This window comes from Ipomoea triloba, chromosome 11, assembly GCF_003576645.1.
Source record: "Ipomoea triloba cultivar NCNSP0323 chromosome 11, ASM357664v1".
Classification (NCBI taxonomy): Eukaryota; Viridiplantae; Streptophyta; class Magnoliopsida; order Solanales; family Convolvulaceae; genus Ipomoea; species Ipomoea triloba.
The window spans coordinates 19,600,014-19,620,795 of record NC_044926.1 but is presented as its reverse complement, the minus strand read 5'-3'; the positions used below and the strand labels follow the sequence as shown (position 1 = coordinate 19,620,795).

At 34.1% G+C, this 20,782-nt stretch overlaps 1 protein-coding gene across 2 annotated transcripts; it reads left to right on the top strand.

The window, feature by feature from the left end:
• Nucleotides 1–6,116: 6,116 nt before the first annotated feature.
• On the top strand, nucleotides 6,117–15,566 carry LOC115996424 (plastid division protein CDP1, chloroplastic). 2 transcript variants are annotated; one of them, XM_031235631.1, is made up of 12 exons: nucleotides 6,117–6,596; nucleotides 8,757–8,870; nucleotides 8,991–9,128; nucleotides 9,415–9,519; nucleotides 9,614–9,736; nucleotides 10,061–10,429; nucleotides 10,802–10,897; nucleotides 10,974–11,093; nucleotides 11,751–11,816; nucleotides 11,898–12,665; nucleotides 13,715–13,908; nucleotides 15,118–15,566. In XM_031235631.1, exons 1-12 carry the CDS (start codon nucleotides 6,330–6,332, stop codon nucleotides 15,197–15,199), a joined length of 2,442 nt encoding a protein of 813 aa, XP_031091491.1. In that variant the 5' UTR covers nucleotides 6,117–6,329; the 3' UTR covers nucleotides 15,200–15,566. The 2 variants fall into 2 exon arrangements, with proteins under 2 accessions (XP_031091491.1, XP_031091492.1); XM_031235632.1 differs by having other exon boundaries at nucleotides 6,476–6,596; nucleotides 8,779–8,870.
• The last annotated feature ends 5,216 nt before the right edge of the window (nucleotides 15,567–20,782 follow it).

The following is a 20,782-nucleotide window of genomic DNA, read 5'->3' as shown; positions in this document are numbered from 1 at the left end:
ACACACACACACACACACACATACATACATACATACATATATATATATATATATATATATATATATATATATATATATATATATATATATTATAATGAACATTTTTGTTACACATCATGCAACATTTCTTCCACACAACACTTGTTCCGAATCAGGTGAAAGTCATGGTCAAACTTAGTCAAACCCATAAACCTGGTTTAAAATGTATATTCAATATTATTAACCCGAAGACTAACTTCATTATACTCTGGCCAAAGATTCTTGTTGTAAGATTATTGGATAGACTAGAAGAACCTTGTTACCTCAAAGCGGTGGATCCTCTATTGAACACGCCCCCCCCCTCCATAAGGGAACAAAAGACGCATACTGGCAAACACTAGTCCATCATATGTATGAGATAACCATGTCGTCTCAAGTCAAAAAATTGTTGCGTACTTGTAACATACAACATACTGATGACACGTAGGTAAACATTATGCGGTGCGTTGTAGTCAGTCATTGTTCATTGACTTGTTCTCTAATAATCATCCACATGTCCACTTTCTGTATATCATACGAAATGACATGAGACTCACCATAAGAAGGATGATGTGCTAGTTTTATCATAATTCTAAGATTTTTAATCAAGTGTGAACAGTGGCTTAGGTGAAAACGTGTGGTCGATTTTTGACCCTTGATTTCTATTGATCTGATGGTGGATTAGAAGTTTCTGATTTTTTATGTGTATAACTGTGTAATATCTCTAACCAAATTAAATCTCTAAAATCCCACAATTTAAGGGGTTGCATTACTTTAATCTTGGCCGTGTAAAAAATAAAAATTAATGGTGTGGATTAAATCACACATTCTCACCTAAGCTTCTGTTCTCACCTGATTAAGAACCAGAATTCTAATGCCCTATAACTAGGAACATTTTTACAATACTTTATTAATAAATTTTTCGTCACTTATATTCTTAATTCTTAAGAATGAAGAATTAAGAAGACTGTAGGGAATAATATCAAATATTAATTAAGCCAAAAATAAAACAAATAAAAATATTTATTTATTATATTCATTTAATTAGAATACAATGCCAAAATAATACATGTCTAACAGTCTCTGACTTGCACTAGAGCAAATCGATAATACTCATCTTCTCAAGATGTTGATCTAAGTGCTCTTAATTAAGTGGTATAGAAAATGGATCTGCTAGGTTATCCACTTATGTTATTATCTACATTGCTATATCTCCATATTGAACGAACTCTCTTAGGAGATGATAGCAACAACATACTCGACTTCAGTGGTTGAATTTGTAGTCGTTTGCTGTTTGAAACTCTTCCAACTGACTACACCACTATTACTAGATGTAGACTTTCTATCATATTGGTCCGATTGAAAATTGGAATCTATGTATCCTTTAATCTTGAATACTCGTTTTCCTTTAGTTAAGACTAAATCCTTAGTTGTTTAGATGTTGTTCAGTGTTCTTCACTTGAATTTGATTGATACTCATTGCATGAGCAATATCAAGTTTGTACATAGATCTGCATACATAAGACTCCAAACAACCGAAGTCATATGGTATTTTACTCATGTGATCCCTTTCTTCAGTCGTATTAGGACATAAACTCTTAGAGAAATGGATTCCGTGCCTAAAAGTTAGTAAGCCTTTCATGGAATCAAACATATTGAACCTCTTTAATATTTTTATGCACATACTCTAAGATATAAACCTAGGTTTATTTTCCTTTTCAGTCGTATAGGTTTCTTTTCCTAAATCTTCCATATTGAAAGTTTTAGATAACCAAACTTTTACTAGAGTCATTATGCTTACATCATTTCTAATTATTAATATGTCATCGATATACAATACAAGAAATGAGATAGCACTCTCAATGACCATTTTATACACATGGATCATCGATGTTTTACAATATGGCTAAACAATTTGACTAACTTGTTAAAACATATGTTATATATTCTAGAATTAATATCTGATATCGCCTCTTCGTAAGTGGTAGGATCGTTACAAGACCCATTTTCTCTAGCTGCAATGAGTATCTCTGCGTCATAGAGAAAACTATTATCTGTCTAATGCATGAATATGTCTAACACTTCTTCAAAGTGGAGACACAACTTTTTGTTCATATTGCACAGATTCCTGAATCTAATTAGGCTATGAATATTTCTCAACAAACTCTTCGTCAAAGTATACTTTCCTACCTTTTTCAGATCTTGTTTTAAATTTGTCTGTTTTAGGCTTTTGATATAAGTCATGTAACCCCAAATCTTAACTTACTTAAAGACTGGTTTTCCCATATATCATATAGAGTCTTTGGAACATACTTGAATAGAATTTAATTTAGGATCTAAGATCCATTTTATTAAATGGACCATATACATCAACATGTGTGAAATGCTCATTTATACTATCATCAATAATATTTTAAAAATAAATACTATTTAACAGTGTTCCAATACCATCACATTTATTATTGAAATAAATGTAGCAAACATTATTTCAAAAAGAAAAATTCATAATTATTCTCAACTAGAATAGAAATAATGTCTTTAAATACTAGGAACACATAAATAGGCTTTAAAAATATGATTAAACATAAACTAAATATATTAAGCTTCAATAGCTAATGCAACAACTCTTGCTCCATTTTTTTCCCTTAGAGCAACCTCATCTTTAGTCAACTCTCTACTTCTTCTCAAATCTTGCAACGATACACAAACATGTGAAGTTGCTCTTGAGTTTATTATCTAAGAAGTAGTATTTGAACTAATCTTGGTAGGGCATGGGGCAAAAGGTGAGCCTATAGGTGAGCTTAAGAGTGAAAAATCCCTTAATCCCAAAAGAAAAAGGCATGAGGGGTTGCATGGAGAAACAGTTGAAAAGGCAAAAAGGCCAATCATCGAGATAAAATTGAGGAAACCCACTTCGATGGGTTGTGTTTAACCATAGTCTTCGGTGAGCAAAAAGCTATACCTAGAGTCGGTTGTCCACATAAAACGTTCCCAGGAAATGAGAAAATAGAGAGGAGGTGAGCCGCTTCGCTAGGATTCGGGCACCCATTGCACTATCTTCGAAAAAACATGGAGCTCCATGTGAAGTCGGGTCGCTCGATGGCGTTATCCTAGGAAGTGAGAAAAAAGAGGGACCACCCAAGCCATTGGCAGTGAGTGGTCCATGCCCCTACCCTCACTTATTTTATCGTTGGGCTTTGGCGTTTAGGACGGAAGGGTTGATTAACTAGTGTACATCGTTCCCACTAGTGGGATCGGCTAGAGGCCCTAATTAAATTAGAGGTGAATCCAAATTGGGATTGCATGCTTGCGCTTGGTGTGAGAAGTGTGTTCCCCTTGTTTTAATTGTTTATCTACGAAGGATTTTTACTTCCCGGAAATATTCCTTGAGTTGTATGGCATCTAACCAACATTCTTTGTAGATAACACAAAAGATTTCCCCCTCTTTGATAGTTTTAAACATCCATATTTTGATTGACCAAGAGTTCCGTATTGTAGGAGTTGGTATCTTGGAAGCTTATGTGCTTAGAAGTGTATTGTCTTGCTTGAGGGCAAGCAAGAAGTAAAGTGTGGAAACTTGATAAGCTCCTAAGACACCTATATATTTGAGTATAAATAGGGTGTTTTATAGCATCCTTAGCATCCTTATATGATAATCTTGTGAGATTTTGTGCTTTAAAATTCATTAACCACACACAAAGCTACCTTAGGTATAAATTGAGACAGTTCAGAGGTCCTGAGAGCCAATCGGAACAAGGAACGAGAGAAACGAGCAAACCGAGCAAGACAGGAGTCCCGAAGGACCCGAAAAGGTGCATAAACGCGTGAAGGTGGCATGACAACTTTCCAGTAGCTGTCCACGCCAGCCTTCATGCGTGTAGGTGGCGTGGACGGAGCACTGTGCGGAAATGTTTCTAGGGCGAAATTTAGGAGACTATTTAAGGCAACTTGATAGAATTTCAGAGGAGCCCGATTTTTCCAAGTTCCATTTTCCATTTTCTTCTTCATTTCTTAGTTTTTAGGATAGTTTAGTCTTGCAATTTCTCCTTGTAAATGAAGACTTGAAGCTTGGATTGACGAAAGCATTTCATTTACTAGGTGATCTCTATTACAATCTTATCTATTTTTGTTATCTTGTTCTTAGATTGAATTAGCTATTGCTCTTGAATTCTTGAATATGGGTGGCTAGTTTGATCTAGGGTTTGGATTGTGTGAAGCTATGTTGCTAGTGTGATGATCTTATTTCTTATTTTGGATTCAATTGCTTTGTTTGTTGGAATTTCTATTCTTGTCTATTGATTGTTGTTTTGATGAGATCTTGTTTGGAATTGGCCAATCTATTGAGAGATTGAGGTCTTAACTCTATCATGGTTTGATTAGAGTTGAGATTGAAGATTTGTGGCAATCATAGATCCTATGGACTTCATATTAGGAATAGTAGGAAGTGTGTAGCTAAGGTGTTTGATAAAATGTCTCTTAGAACTTTGGTTGCTAAAAGACACTCCTAATTCTAAGAAGCCCTAGTACACAGAGGTGGAAAACGACTAAGAAGACATACTCTTGAATAACCAACATCATTGCTCTGTTTATCCTTTGCTTGAGACACACTAGGATGCAACATAGACGAACACGATCCAATCCCTTGTTTTCTATATTTGTTTGCTTATATTTGTTTTCTTATACCTTTTTACCCTCACACATCCCTACCTTATGATCCTTTACACCTCACAACCACCATTCACCACACGCACCACCCATACTCAATGCCTCACATGACTCGATAGAATGAATGCATTAGCACTTGACACACCTCCATGTCCCTCCTTCGAGACCGACACTCGGGGGGTCATAGACTCTTCGTTTTATTCTTACACTCACATCCACATTATTTTGAAACCTCACCCCTACGCAGAAAACTGCATCTGTCAACAACGGATACATTTTTTAAATTAATTCACTTTTAAAAAATTTAATTACAATATATCATTCAACTTATATTATAGTTTCATTTTTGTTATGGAGAAAGTGAAAGTCGTTTTGTTTAGTACGAGATCGCTTCACACCTCGCGGTGCTTAAACCTCTCGCCTATCGAAGTTTTGTTCAAAAACCTTGTCCGAGAACTTGTATAGAGAAGGATTTCCCGGGGCACAACAATTCTTCCATACTAACTTAGTTGCCCGGCGCTACTACTTGCATAACAATCGGTACGCCATAGGTTGGCCCAACCTAGTCCTCTCGTACTTGGGTTGGTTTCCCGCAGTTCTCCCTTTAACTCCAATGGTAGATAGGAACTGTCTCACGACGTTCTAGTATCGATTTTGGTTCTTTTATTAGTTTTGAAAGACATGTTACATCCGATGACAAATTTGTAAACTCATTATTTTGTTTTGTTTTTTTATTTTTATTTTTTAGTTTAATCATTTAATTTAAATCAATCTACTTACTTACTAATAAAATAAATTACTTAAAAAATTAATTTATAATTAATTAATTTTAGGTATAATCTATTGAAATTTATTTATAATTTGTTGTTATTAAGTCCAATGTCTTTAATTATATCATTTTCTCCTTCTTCTTTTTCTTTATTTTTTTTAGTTTTTTATATTGATACAAAAAATAATTATCAAATAATATTATCCACAATATACCAAATTATATATTTTACTTTGTATTGCATTTTTAGTGTTAGTACATTTGATATATTATGTATCCACAAACACGACAACATATAAAATCAATTAAAATCATTAATAAATATGACATAAACATTTAATAAATATAAGAGATGAAAATTTATCACTAAATATATTTTAAAAATTATTTAAATTATAAATATAATATTAAAAAAAACTCCATTCGTTTAAGCTAAACTTTTGTAATAAATAATCTAGAATTTTTTGAGAATTGTGAATTCAATCTTCCTGATAATTTTATTTTCATGAAATTTTCACGAACCAAATCTGTCTAAAACAATTGTAAAAGTGTATGATGCCTAATTATATTATTTGAAATAGTAAAGGGGACTAAATGTAATAATCCCTTTTAAATGTCCATTTTGACAGGATTAGCCTTCAACTGTCTCTATTGAGTATTGATTATTGAAGTTCTCTTTTCTTTACTGAAAAGGGCTAAAAGCAAGCAACGATTATGTGCTTCAAATTCCCTGCAAATCGGAATCCTGAAAACTCCCAAAGCTCATTAGAAGAAAATGTCTTTGAATCTGTGAAGTACTGAATGTTGCGGCAACACCGATGGAACCTTCGAATATGATTATAGCTTAAAGGTGAATCCAAGGTCCGTATAACTACGTATGGCGATTTCTCACCAAACCACCAGCGCATTCTACTTCTGCTACGCCGGCGGCGATTCCGGCAGAGCCTATTGCTGCAATGCCGTGCCCTTCAGATTCGGTTACTCCGTCAGGAGGAGACGTTTGGTGGTTGTGAGTCGCCGGAGGTTGTTAGCTACTGACCTCCGTGTCGGCGTTGCTGAAACCACTGCCGCCGACAGAAATGACGCTGCTGCTTCGTCCTCAGTGGTCGTTCCTTCCATCGAAATCCCCGTCACTTGCTATCAGGTCTTTCCTAGCTCTGTTTCTCATGTATTTTTATTTGTATAGTACGTAAACGTGACAGTATGGAGAATGCGGTTGATTTACTTTAGCTTAGCTCGAAAGTTTTTTCTTTTTAATTTTTTTAATACCTTGATATTTATCCATATTTTTCTCAAAATGTATTGAATTTTTGAGGTTGCACGGAGCTAAGTTGTTTATAAATCATTGTATTATTCTGTGCTGTGAACAGTCTATTTTGTTCAATTTGAGTAAAGATGATATGGATTCAAGACATCAAGGAAACAAAATTGTTCTTACTGATGCTGTGAATCTCTGCTATGGTGTCTTGTGGGCAGTTGATTTGTAGGATTATTGGAGTGTATAGGTTCAGGAGATTCTGAAACTTACTAAATGTGAGAATGGAAAAGTATAGCAAAGTTAGTGGGAAGAACATGTAGTCATGTATTGCATTAGAGAATACATTAACTGAAATAAAGTATTCTCATCCCTCATTGTCTTTACTTACCTGTAATATTTTAAGAAGTCATAATTTGGAGGTTGATTGGATATAGTTGAAAAATAAAACTCTTGAGCTTCAAATTTTTCTATTTAGACATGAGTTTGTTTTGGATAGAGAAAATCAGAAAATCACACTGCCATGGTTTGCTAGCCTCTTGATGCATTTTGTTCTGTCTGACAACCAGTGCAGTTACAAATTAGTAATTTAAAGTAATAAATTGCAATTGAGAGATCATAAAGTTACATGTAAATAGTTGTGGCTCTTCCAAGTGAGAGGTCACGGGTTCGAATTCTAGTGGGAGCGTTGACTCTTTGTGCTCCAGTAAGTTGAGAAAGTATGTATGAACAGATACTACATTATAACGGAGTGAATAGTACTAAAAAAAAGTTACATGTAAATTGAGAAAATATGGCTCATGCTTCTCTATGTACTATTATCAAGGCCAACATGGGTTGGCTCAATTTGCAGAGGGGACAATAGAGCTTAGCAACTAAGCAGCCTAAAGGTTGCAGACTTGCAGGTATGATTCCCCAAGTTCTCAGTAGCCTGTGTTGGTGCACATCCCTCCTCAGGGATTTCCCTTTCTGTTCTCAAGCCTCTGCTTGCCTCTCTGGGGACTCCACCTGTGCTGGTCACTAGATTTGCAACATAGGACTGGCAGAAGTTAACTAGTTGAGTGGGTTCGGCAAGGGTTCTCAGCCATGCCATTGAGACTGCTTACGTGGGAATCAATTGAAGAAGCTAAATTGCATCTTGTTTTAGCAGGCTTGCTCTATATTTCAAATTGGGTCATCCAATTGGCTGTTAAGCTCCATAAAGCATCGGTGCTCCAACTTCGTTATGTTTTATTTATTTTAACTGTTTTGGTTGGACTTGTCAAGCATGGAAGAGAAAATATTGGAAACATACTCAAGTTGCAGTAGATTTTTTTTTTTTTTCGGGACTTTCATGATATTTTAAAAAATAATAGATGAGAAAATGTAGATTGTGTACAGAAGTGCATTTCAGAGGTAATAATATTTTGTTGAAGGAGAGGGAGAGGGATTGAATTTTTAGAAAAAAGATTATCCTAATGCTTTTTAGATGGTTTCTAGATTTTATATTGATCTCTGGTCATTTTATTCACGTTTACAGCTTTATCAAAGCCAGGTCTTCAGCACCTTATATTGAAGCAATGATCTTCTCACTCAGTAGTTTCTCTTTTATTTATTTATTTATTATTTATTTTGCTTAAAAGGGTTAATAATAATAATAAAATCTGTGGATGCTAGCAATATGGTATTTGCCTCAGTGGTTAATAACTTTTAATTCAGTTTTAGGAAGTCCTATATGATCATACAACAATGAATCAATACTTCTCTTAGTCTATGTGATTAACTCCAATTTATCCAATTTCGCGCAATGCTATGTGAAATTCTCACCAAAAAATTACTATTTTCTCAATCTTTCACATCAAAATCTATAACTTGTGCTCTCCATTCTATACATCTTGATTACTGGGCTTTAGTATCTTCAATTAGTGCCTGCAGCTGTATAAAATTGGCTAACAATTAACTAAGCTATTTTTTATAATCAAAAGCAAGGCTAGAAGACACTATGCCAACAAGGGAAGAAGTCTTTGGTTAGAACTTGTGGTCTTATCTCTTTATGATATAAACTTACAGATTCTTGGTGTCTCTAATAAAGCGGAGAAGGATGAGATTGTTAAGTCGGTGATGCATCTCAAAAATGCTGATGTTGAAGAGGGATACACTATGGATGCTGTTATTTCTCGCCAGGTAGTAATGCGATTCTGCTGTATTCATTAGGTAGTAGGAAATTTACATCTCTTTTAAGTTCCTTTTATGCATTGCTTTTATTCCCCAATCATGATCAATATAAGTGCACTTTATCTTCAGAATCTTTTGATGGATGTGAGAGATAAGCTTCTTTTTGAGCCCGAATATGCTGGGAATATAAAAGAAAAGGTCCCACCAAGGCCTTTTATTCGAATACCCTGGGCTTGGTTGCCCGGTGCTCTTTGTCTGCTTCAAGAGGTGAACACCTTCTTCAAGAACACTTCATTTAGAAACTTTTACCTGATATACAGTTGAGGAATATATCAAGGAGGATAGTAACCTGATTAAGTTTGTTATTTTGACTAGTTTTCTTTTTTGCTTTTATTCACATTGTTCATAGTACTTACATGTGTTCTATACTTCTATATAAGTGTCGTATTTTCTTCATTTAAAAATATCTTAGACTACATTTGGTATAAAGTTATGAGCATCAAATTGAGGCACTTTTCTTTGTAATTTTTTGAGGTAACACTGTTTCATTCAGGTTGGAGAAGAGAAGCTTGTGCTGGATATTGGACAAAAAGCCCTACAACATCCAGACTCAAAGCCTTACATCCATGATTTGCTTTTATCCATGGCACTAGCTGAGGTAAGGCTCAATAGAGAAGATGTCAGAAGTTATGCTGCCTTCTCTTGGCAGTTTTGTTATGCCTCCCCTTCTTATTATGGGTGCTTTCTTGAAGTGTGCAATTGCAAAACTTGGATTTGAGAAGAACAATATTTCACAAGGTTTTGAAGCTCTTGCTCGTGCTCAGTGTCTTCTTAGGAGCAAAGTCTCTCTTGGGAAGATGACATTGTTGTCTCAGGTATAGTTCATGGAAGCTGTTTGCAGTTGCCTAGAGAATATTGTTAGGCCCCAAATAACATTTGGTAAAAACTAGTGCATTCATAAGTCTACATTACGCATGCCCAGACTATATTAATTTACTTTTGTTCAACTTATCATGACTGGCTCCACTTTTACCTTGCTTTGAATGAAGTCTTTCAGAAAAGTGTGTTGCGTTGTCAATTTGCTGAACTTTATGGTTAGGACAATATCTGATACTATTTTTGAATGGTCGGTCTATATATTCTTTTCTACATTTTACTTTGCCTTTTTACATAGTGGTTTTTCTTAAATTTGATGTTAGATAGAGGAATCCTTGGAAGAACTTGCACCGGCATGCACTTTGGAATTACTGGGCATGCCTCACAGACCTGAAAATGCTGAACGAAGATTAGGAGCCATTTCTGCTTTGCGTGAATTACTTAGACAGGGCCTTGATGTAGAATCTTCATGCCAAGTTGAAGATTGGCCGTGCTTTTTAAGTCAAGCTTTCAGTAGGCTCATGGCTTCTGAGATAGTAGAACTCCTTCAGTGGGATAATTTGGCTCTCACAAGGAAGAACAAAAAATCACTTGAGTCGCAAAACCAAAGAGGTGTAATTGATTTTAATGGTTTCTATGTGGTTCTAATGGCTCATATCGCTCTTGGCTTTTCCAGCAAGCAAACAGATTTGGTAATGATATATTATGCTTTGCAGTTCTAATTTGCTGGTTTAATTATGCAGACTTAATAGTTGAATTCCTTTGTATAGAGCTGCTCTTACAAGGAAGGACAAATGATCAATTTGTTTCAAATTTAATAGTTGTACTGCTTTAATTATTTATCGTGTTTTAATAACTCATATTATCCCTTGACTTTTCAAACATGCAAACAGATTTGTAATTACATTTTCAAGCATCGTGGTGCTAGTTGTCTTGTTTAGCTTTAGTGCAATGTGCATTTATTCTGTTATAGAAGCTAATAGCTTATGTAATGGTTAATGAATCTATTTAGATATGATCAGATACACCTTTTATTCACTTCATTCTTTTTTGTTCTTTCACAGATTAACAGAGCAAAAATTATTTGTGAGTGTTTAATTGCATCAGAGGGTGTGAACTTAAAATTTGAGGAAGCCTTTTGCTTATTCCTTCTTGGGCAGGTACCCTTATTTTTTCACATCCCCTTGTGGCTCATCTTCTTATGTTCTTGGAAAATGAGAATTCCTGATTCTACAGGCTGATGAGGCAACTGCTGCTGAAAGGCTTCGACAACTTGAGCAGAACTCTAACGTGGGTTCAAGTGAAATAAATCCTATTAAGGAATTGGCTAATGCTTCAAGCGAAAACAAACCACTGGTATGTGTGTTATTGTGCTTTTAGTGACATTGTGAAACTGCTAGAGCTACTGTTTATGCAAGTACTCCTTGAACACAACTTGAATAGTTTTTTAGGGCCACCTTTTGTTGTCATAATTTTTGAATGGAAACTGCTGAGTTTCTCCATGTTCAAGATTTTCCTCGTTCAAACCTCAATCTGTGACATAGTTGTAGTTTATCACTGTATAACTACCTGCTACAGTCCAGATGTGCCTGTCAGTGGATGAAAGAGTTGGAAAGCCTGACTACAACAATTGTTAAGAGGGTTATGTGCTCGTCTTTTCTTTCCTGCTCTTTTAGTTGTAGGTTATCAGTACATGGCAGTCTGCTACAATTCATTTTCAGTGTATATAAGTCATGGAAAGCCTGATTACAACACATGCCAAGTGCAACATGCTCTTGTACTTTTTCTTTCACACTCTTTTAAGCTTAGCAAAGTAATGAGTTGCCTAACACTTATTATGACTGTTGTACATGGTTACTCTTCTCTTTAGTTTGAATTCATGCCAACTTTGGACATTTAACTTGACCTCTTGTTGTCTACTAAGGTTGATGCTTTCTTTCTAGGATAAGGCTTTTGTTGTGTTGAACAGAAACAAATGATTTCTCTTATCAAAATGTCTTTACTATTTACCAGGAAACATGGCTTAAGGATGCTGTGCTCAGTTTGTTTCCAGATACACGAGACTGTTCCCCATCTTTGGTCAGCCATAAAATGCAGTATGAATATAAACTATACTTGCCTTGTTAATACTGAGGAAACTAATATGTAATTGTTAAACAGGCAAACTTCTTTCGTGGTGAAAAGCGAACTCCTTTATTTAAGGAAAACAAAAGGGTTTCACAGACTTCATCTCATATGAACCACAGACCAATTGCGCCTGCCATTTCGCAAGATCGAAGAGCTTTAGGTGAAACTGTTCCATGTGCTGACAGCTCACGACATCTTGGGCAAGCTGTAAAACAGTTAGCTCCACCTAATTTACAAGGCCCGATGATAGTGGACAAGGTCAATGGTCCTACTAATGGCACACCATCTATACAGTTGAAAAGAAATTTGGGTGCACGTCGACATGAAATTCAGGAAATTTTAAATGGCATCCTTGGGAAAATAATTGTTGTTGCTTGTTTTGGATGCATCCTCTTTGTCTCCTTTAAGATAATGAATATGGCATCATGGAGGGTGGGACACAGAACTAGATGGAGGCTAAGCACACCAAGGGTGACAAGCTCTACTTCCTGGATGGCAGATGGTTCTCAAAATCCAAGATCCAGACATGCTAAAAGAAGCAGCATTGCCAGAAATTTGAAGAAGTTGCTTTCAAATCTAAGATTATCGGTCATACAGCACCAAGAAGATACAGTTCTGGAAGGTAGTTGTCATGCTGATAGTCTGTCATCTTCTATGAAAGCAGCATACAAGATGGCAATGCCTGCTGAAGAAGCTGAGAGCCTTGTTAAGAAATGGCAAACTATTAAAGCGGAGGCTCTTGGGCCTGATCATCATGTTGATGCCCTCTTTGATGTTCTTGATGAGTCGATGCTTGTTCAGGTGAGTTGCATAGATTCTCTGGGAGCAGCTGTGTCTCTAATTCATATCCTAAAACTTTCTGCCATTTTCCAATTTATTTATTTTCCATTCTTGCATTATCAGATGTAGGGGTGTTCATTCGGGTAATTTGGTTACATGTTAACTGAATTATCCAAAACCAAATTAACTGAATGATCAATTTGGTAAAACTGTTAACCATAACTGAATTTTATTTTACCGAATTAATTGAAGCGAATTTTATTTTGGTTAATTTAAATTTTTATTCAATTTTTTTAAACTTCTACAAAACTATCAAGGTTTAAATGTTTGACTCAAGGTCTCAAATTGGATTTTGGACTATTGGATTATGGATGGACTGAACATGGGCAAATGGGTTGTACTAAATCACTAAATTCTATATATAAAATATGTTATATATATATTTTATTATTTATTTATTTATTTGCAATTTGATTAATTCGCTAAAATTTCAAAATTTTGAACTGAATTAACTGTTAAGTGAATTTTCTCAAAACCTTTAACTGCTCACTAAACCGACAAAGTTTGGTTAATAACCAAGTTAAAATGTTGTTTGGTTAACTGAAATTATTTCAGTGAAATGAACAGCCCTAATAATATGATTTAGAGAATGATTATATGGTATGAGTAATTGATATTGTCTGATTATACATGTAAGCCACACAAAGTAATCAAGCTCTGATAACTCATATAATTATAAATATTTCAATTTCTATTCAGTTCAGCACAATACAAGTTCTCACCAAATAACACATTAGCTGGTGCACATCTATGAACACATGATCTGGCAATCATAGTTCTAGTTAGATGATATGTTATCAATTTGTTGTCTAGGAGCACAACGAATAGATTGGTGCTTGAAATTACAAATTCAGTGCTGAAGTTTTATGTTGGCTGGTTTAGTTACATTCTTTGTATTCGCTTGAACTAAAGCAAGATTTTAACAACTTCACCTTAATATGAGAACCTCAACTGATTGATGTCCTGCAACTATCTGCTTTGAATTTTTACTCTTCTGAATTATGTTGTAGTGGCAAGGTTTGGCTGATGCAGCGAAAGACAAATCATGCTTTTGGAGATTTGTTTTGCTGCAATTGTCAGTTCTGCGAGCGGACATTTTAACAGATGAGACTGGCAAGGAGATAGCAGAAATAGAGGCTCTCTTGGAAGAAGCAGCTGAACTTGTGGATGAATCACACCCCCCTACAAACCCCAACTACTACAGGTAATATAGTTTATTATGAGGAAAGATGTCTGTTCATGCCTTGTGGTTGTGCAACTCTGCTTGTTTGTATTTGTTATGTGCCGGGGGGGAGGTGCAACAGTGAAATGTTGTGCTTTTGGTTTTAGCATTGCAAAAGAGTGCTGTTTTTAGTTTACAAAAGATTAGACATCGATGCCAAAGTCTGTCCATGCCCAATTACTCATGCTTACCCATCTGTTAGGCCTTTTTTTAAGGTGTCTATATTCTCGAGCCCTCTTATCCAGTGTTTTCAACATGACAATATTCTATGCAAATGTTTCTGGCCAATTGGTTTTTCTATATGGCTGGCAAAAATAAAATTTAAACAATGTAAAGCATTGTTGTTAAGGCGGACTTTCAAGGCGAGGTGCTACCGACTGCGTAGGTGATTAGGCAGCTGCCTAGGCGATGAATTTTAGCATATAAACATATTCTCAAATCTCAACAATAAGCAATAAATTATGCAATAATTTAGCATTTCCAGCATGGGTCTTTAGACTTAGCCTTCCTTTTAAGATCCATTGATGGATCATAATTGAGGTTATTTTCATTCTCAGCCATAACCTGTCATAAAACAAAGTAAACAACCACTAAGGCGAGGCTAGGACGGGGGGGGGGAGTCAGCGTCTCAGCTACATATTAGTAGGGGATTTTTTTAAGGCGAGGTGAGCTCGTTAGGCAACCGGACGCCTACGCGACGCCTTAACAACAATGATATAAAGGATATTTGAACCCAAAAGCATTTGTCATTGATGCTATGTTTAAATGGCATTTATATAAAATGCGAAGTAGTTTGAAATAAACATGTATACCTTTTTTCAGCCAAATCTTCTGATGCAAGGCTGTAACTGTAGTTCTACATTCATTTTCTTCTCAGCTTAGGATGTTTTCAAAATGTTGCAATCATGATCATATGATTGAATAACCAATTCAGAAAATTATCGTTGTTATCCTCATCTATTTTCAGCTAAGAATGCCGATTTCTTTATGCTGCCATCCAAAAGAAAGAGAATGAAAAAAAAAAAAACAATGAAATAAGGTTTCGATTGTTAATGGTGCATATTTTTATTGTATTTTCTATGAACAATGGTACATTTCAAATTTAAAAATAAAAATCTGTCAATAGTATCCCAATATCACTTTCTTCTTACTATTTTTATTTATTTATTTATTTTATTTTTTAAATTACAGTTCTTACAAAATCTCTTACCTCCTAAAGAGGCAAGATGATGGTACTTGGAGGTTTTGCGAAGGTGATATTCAGACTACATAGTTTTCAACATGGCAGTATTAGAACCGCTTTTCCCCTTATGTCCATATAACCTAATCTTCCTGCTGCATGCCTGTATACTATGAGATTATCAACCTGACAACAAACATCAACCCAGCAAGGTAGTGACTAGCTTCTTCTCTTTTTATTTTTTATTTTTATTTTTTATTTTTATTTTATTTTTTTTGTTTGGGTTTTTTAGTTTTCTCGTCTCTACAGCATGTAATGAGAACTAATTAAATTATAGCATCATGAAGTTATTAACCTCATTTATTCCCACTCTTCTAACAGTCCTAATACACATGTTATTAATCTCATTATTGGTTTTATAGTTATTATTGATCTGGTATTTAGTCAGTGTGTGTGTATGTACTATGTGGAATTGGAATATTTGTGGTGTTTCTATAGTATGATTAATGAAGTTGTACAATGTGCTTTATTAGTGATATAAAGGTAAGAAAGTGCATTGTTATTAAGCACAGTATATTTTATGATGATAGTATGCTTAATGAAGTTGTACAGTGTGCTTTATTAGTGATATAAGGGTAGGAAAATTCATTGTTATTAAGCACAGTGTTTGTATGTCATCATAAAATTTTCTCACAAACTTAAAACTATAGTTTATGAAGTGCTTACTCATATTCTGGTTGTATTCGCATGATCATATTGTGTAAAACTGCAAATGCAATTAGAATAAAGTGCATTAAGTTAGCATGTCATGTAAGCATGGCTTGTTTAATTTTATACTCGTTAATCTAACTACCCCGTAGGAGCAGACTATGGGGATTGGAGGTGATTTGACCCAAGTTAACTTTGGGGTGTTTGGTAAATAGCTGTTAGCTGATTGGGTTAATAAGTTTGACTAGTTGATATTTGATAACATTAGTAAATTATAAAAAAATGTTTGGTATATTAGCTATTAGTTGATAATTGATTACATGCAAAATGATTTTCTCAGAAAGTTAATCGAATTTTAGCATTTTGGAGCAATAAGTTATTACAGAAAGCTAATTAATTAAACACTCATATTGATTGTTTAACCAAGTTAAATAGCTAATAGTGATCAAATAACTCAAAATTGACTGATAAGTTAACTATGTTATTAAATAGGGCCTTTGTGTATTACTTCTATCATGGTTTTTTTTTTTTTTTTTTTTTTTTTTTTTTTTGTAAATTAAGTGTATAACGTACATAAAATTAAAATTCAAATCATGTTAACAAACAATTTAAATTATATAATTCTGAATTTTTTTATCCAAGATAAATATTACTCAGTATTAGTTATTTTCTCTATCTCATTTTACATGTTCGGTTTATTATTCATTGATCAAATCAAACATTTCTTCTTTGTTTATTTTTTTTTAGTATTTTTAAATTTAAATTTGTGTATTTAATAGTATTTTAATGTAGTTTTTAAATATATAAATTTAATATTATGAAAAATTGAATTGAAAATAATTTCAGCCAAGACTCATTAATCGAATCAGACACATAAAATGAGACTAAAAGAGTATATTATTGTTATTAGCAATAAGGGTCAAATAGGCCACTCAATTGCATACCAAATTGCAATTAGGCCATCGAACTCATAAAAAATGTAATTGAGTCTCTGAACACCGCAAACTCATGCAATTCAATCCAAAATGATCTGTCTAATTGAAAATATGTTGACATGATGGTTACCGAATTTAAAAATATTTTTAAAATAATTTTAAATAAAATAATTATTTAAAATTATTTTTTTTTAAAAAAAAACCTTCGTCTCTTGGCCATGGAGACGAAGGGCCCGGCTTCATCTCTGACCGTCTCCTTGGCCATGGAGACGGTCGGAGACGAAGCCACCTTTGTCTCCTTGGCCAAGAGACGAAGTCGGCCCCTTCGTTTCCAGTCGGAGATGAAGGGGCTTTTTTTTTTTTTTTTAATAATTATTTTATTTAAAATTATTTAAAAAATTATTTAAATTTGGTAACCACCACGTCAATATTTTTCCAGGTTAACAGGTCATTTTGGATTGAATTGCATGAGTTTGTATTGTTCAAGAACCTAATTGTAATTGTTTTGAGTTCAGTTGCTCAATTACAGTTTGGTGTGCAGTTGAGCGACCTATTTGACTCTTATTCCTTGTTATTATTGTATTTTTAAGATAATTAAACTATATTAAGTATCTTGTGGTTTGATGGCATGACTATTATCATTCCAAATAGAAGGTCATAAGTTCGAGACAATCACCAAAAAAAATAATAATTAAACTATCAAAATAATATATTGTCATGTCTCATTTACATTAGAAATTTAGAATCAATGATTGTGGTATATAACATTATACCTTTGGAAAATAATTTTGAGCATGAATATATATTTTTAAATAAAAATGCTGAATTATCAACTAAATTATTTACATTATACTTTTGGACCTTCCAAAATATAATTTTGGATACCACCCCTGCTACAATGTGAGTCTAATTAAAATATATCATACTTGCATGTGTTTGGGTATTTGTTCATATAGTTTATACAGGGATTGCGTGCAAACTCAATTAAAATAAGTTGGATTAAGTACAGGTTAAGAAAGTATATATAAACAGATACTACAATGTTGTATTAAAAAAAAAAAAGTTGGATTGAAGTAGCATGTCGCAAAAGCAGAAATTATGCAGGAGCAGGAGCAGTATGCAAACTAATAGTTGAATTTTATTTTAATAAGCTATAAGGTGCAAATTGAATTATCATTTCGAGCAACTTTTATGCTTTTGTACTTCGTGATGATTACATAGGTGAGATAAGATTGGTTGTAATTAGATCACAATTCACATTTAGTGGTATAGTTTAAGGATCATATGTAGAGGAGTTAATAATCAAATGTTCTTTTGGCTATGACATAATTTTAAAATCAATTCTCAACTATCAATTTTATAAAATTACATCTTCAACTATGTAAAACTTACCTTTTTAAGTTTGATAGTGTTAATAGTTGAGGATTATTCGCTACAGAATAGAGGCGGTCACGAGCTGGTTCATAACTGAACTAGCCCTGAATCGTCTAGGAAAAAAGTGGGCCTGGGCTTAGCCCGGACCGAGACGGACTTGTACATGGCCAGTTAAGGTCCTATTAAAATAAAGACGAGGGTCCAGCTCAAAATTGGCTCAAGATCGAGTTCAGGCCCGTTTAACGGTTCGGGTCCACCCACATTTGCTCCAAGAGGCACAAGAGCGGGCCCGGGGGGAATCGAATCCGGGTTCTCCCGAAATTCTTCCCCACAAAGAGAGCTCATTTGGCACTTGAGCTACCCCATTGGGTTAGGCTTGTATGAGTTTGAATTAAGAAATAAAGTGTTTTGAATTTCTTTACATAATGCTTCTTCCAACACTAGATTTATAGAGTTTTTTTACTTTTACATTTACCCATGTTCTAAGTTTATGTGTTGAGGAAGGACTTCAAAGTTTGAGTGTTCAAGAAGGACTTCAAAGTTTGAGTAATTTTGTTGAACCAATTAGAAAATGCTAATTAAATGACTTAGATACAATAGGAACAAAAATAATTGACTTTAAAATATTGTGTACACAACATGGTTTCAAAAAGACATTTTAATTTAGATACATACTTGTTTCTACATATAAATTGTTATGCGAAATTGCTCTATATTATGAGGTAATAACAACATTGTATAATAGCAATCAAATTAGTTATGCTAGCGTAATTACAACTATGTGAGTTTTGTTTTGTTTTGTTTTTTTTTTTTTTTTTTTTTAAATTTTTGAGGATACATATGCATTTTAATGTTTCTCAAATTAAGAGCAAACTCAAATTAAAAGTTTTTTATAATTTTTTTTTAAATTTATCAATCTAACATAATTCAGTCACTAAAAATCAAATAAACTTTAGAATAAATATAATATTTATAAGTCATCCTTTAATGTATTAAAAATTTATTGGTCTAACATAATTTAGTGATATAAAAAACCAAGTTCAAATGATATTATAAGCACTAGCATTTCCACCCGTGCGTTGCACGGAATGGATTTGTTATAATATGTTAATAATATTTATATCGAAATACAATTGTGTAAACTGTAACATCAAATATTATATAGTGGAATTGGAGAATTGAGTTGAATCAATTGTGTTTTGTGATGTAATTATTGCTTGAATATGAACAAATAATTACCAATTTTCCTCAAAAAAAAAAAAAGATACCAATTAATAACAAACATGTAGATATACACATTCGGTGTTGATACTTTAACAATTTACATATCAATGTTTAGGATTTATATTAATTGGTCTAATTATCTCGTTGTGTAGCAACTCAATTATAGAAATTATATGTCGAGAAGATATATTTTCTATATAAATATATAACAATTTTGTCATCTTTGTATAAAAAGAAAGCATAATATAACTTTTTTGAATTACACATTATTGAAAACTTCTTTGTAGACGACATTGGTAGTAGTAAAAAAAATTTGTCCATACTCGTCTAGAGCTAAAACTTTCAGGCCATCAGGATGAGTGACTCGTGAAAAAGCTACGTACAACTGATCGTTTTTTTTAGCAATAATCCAACGTGAGTTAGTGTTTGTCCCTGACTTTTGTTGATAGTCATTGCATATGCAAGCATCAACGGAAATTATTTACCCTGGAACTTGAAGGGCAATCTCGTATTAGATGGGGTGAGAGACATTCGGGCAATAAGAACTTTGGTTCCTTGATGTGTCCCATTAACTATTTTTGCTTCCACAATATGATCAATCTTGTGACAATGAGACGCGTACCATTGCAAAGACCAAGAGAGTGATCTATGTTTCGCAATAACATAACAGGTGCACCAACCTTTAATGTCAATGAATGATTTGGAAGCCCAGACAATCTCAGACTATTTAAGAATTCAGTAGTGTATACTTGTGATAGATTTTCACTATCTGATTCTGCCTTACACAAAGAGTCACAACTTAAATAAGTTCGACCTTCTGTAGTGTTCATGTCGCACATGTACTGATTAATTTGATCAACCACATCTAAAGTCGGTGACAGGATCGCTCGGCATTCTAAGTGCAACTCATCAATCATACCATATCTCGCGCTTGGGAATGTGCTTTCCACTATAGTTGCTATGGGATCGTGTCCACACTTCAAGAGAAACCTTGGAGGAATATTGATCTCAGACAACCCATTGTTTACAACCCCTGTTATCCCATCTCTGATGTTTGCAATCCATTTTGAAAACCAATCAACCGTTTGTCTATCTTCCTCTGAAGCTAAGCTCCGTAGTCTCAAGTTCTTCGTGAGCCTCAATACCTTGCAATTTGGCCAGAGGTATGAAGAATTCATAGTTGCTCCGACAACTATTGGTCTCGTTGCTTTGGGAATAACTGGAAGAATCTGTCTAAAATCACCACCCAAAACTACTGTATTTCCACCAAATATCTTTTCAGCACTACCTGGTATGGCAAACCTCAATAGATCCCTAATGGTTTTGTCCAAAGCCTCAAAACAGTGTTTGTGCGTCATTGGTGCTTCATCCCATATTATCAATTTGCTCCTTATTATAAGCTCAGCAAGGTCACTACCTTGCGATATATTGCACG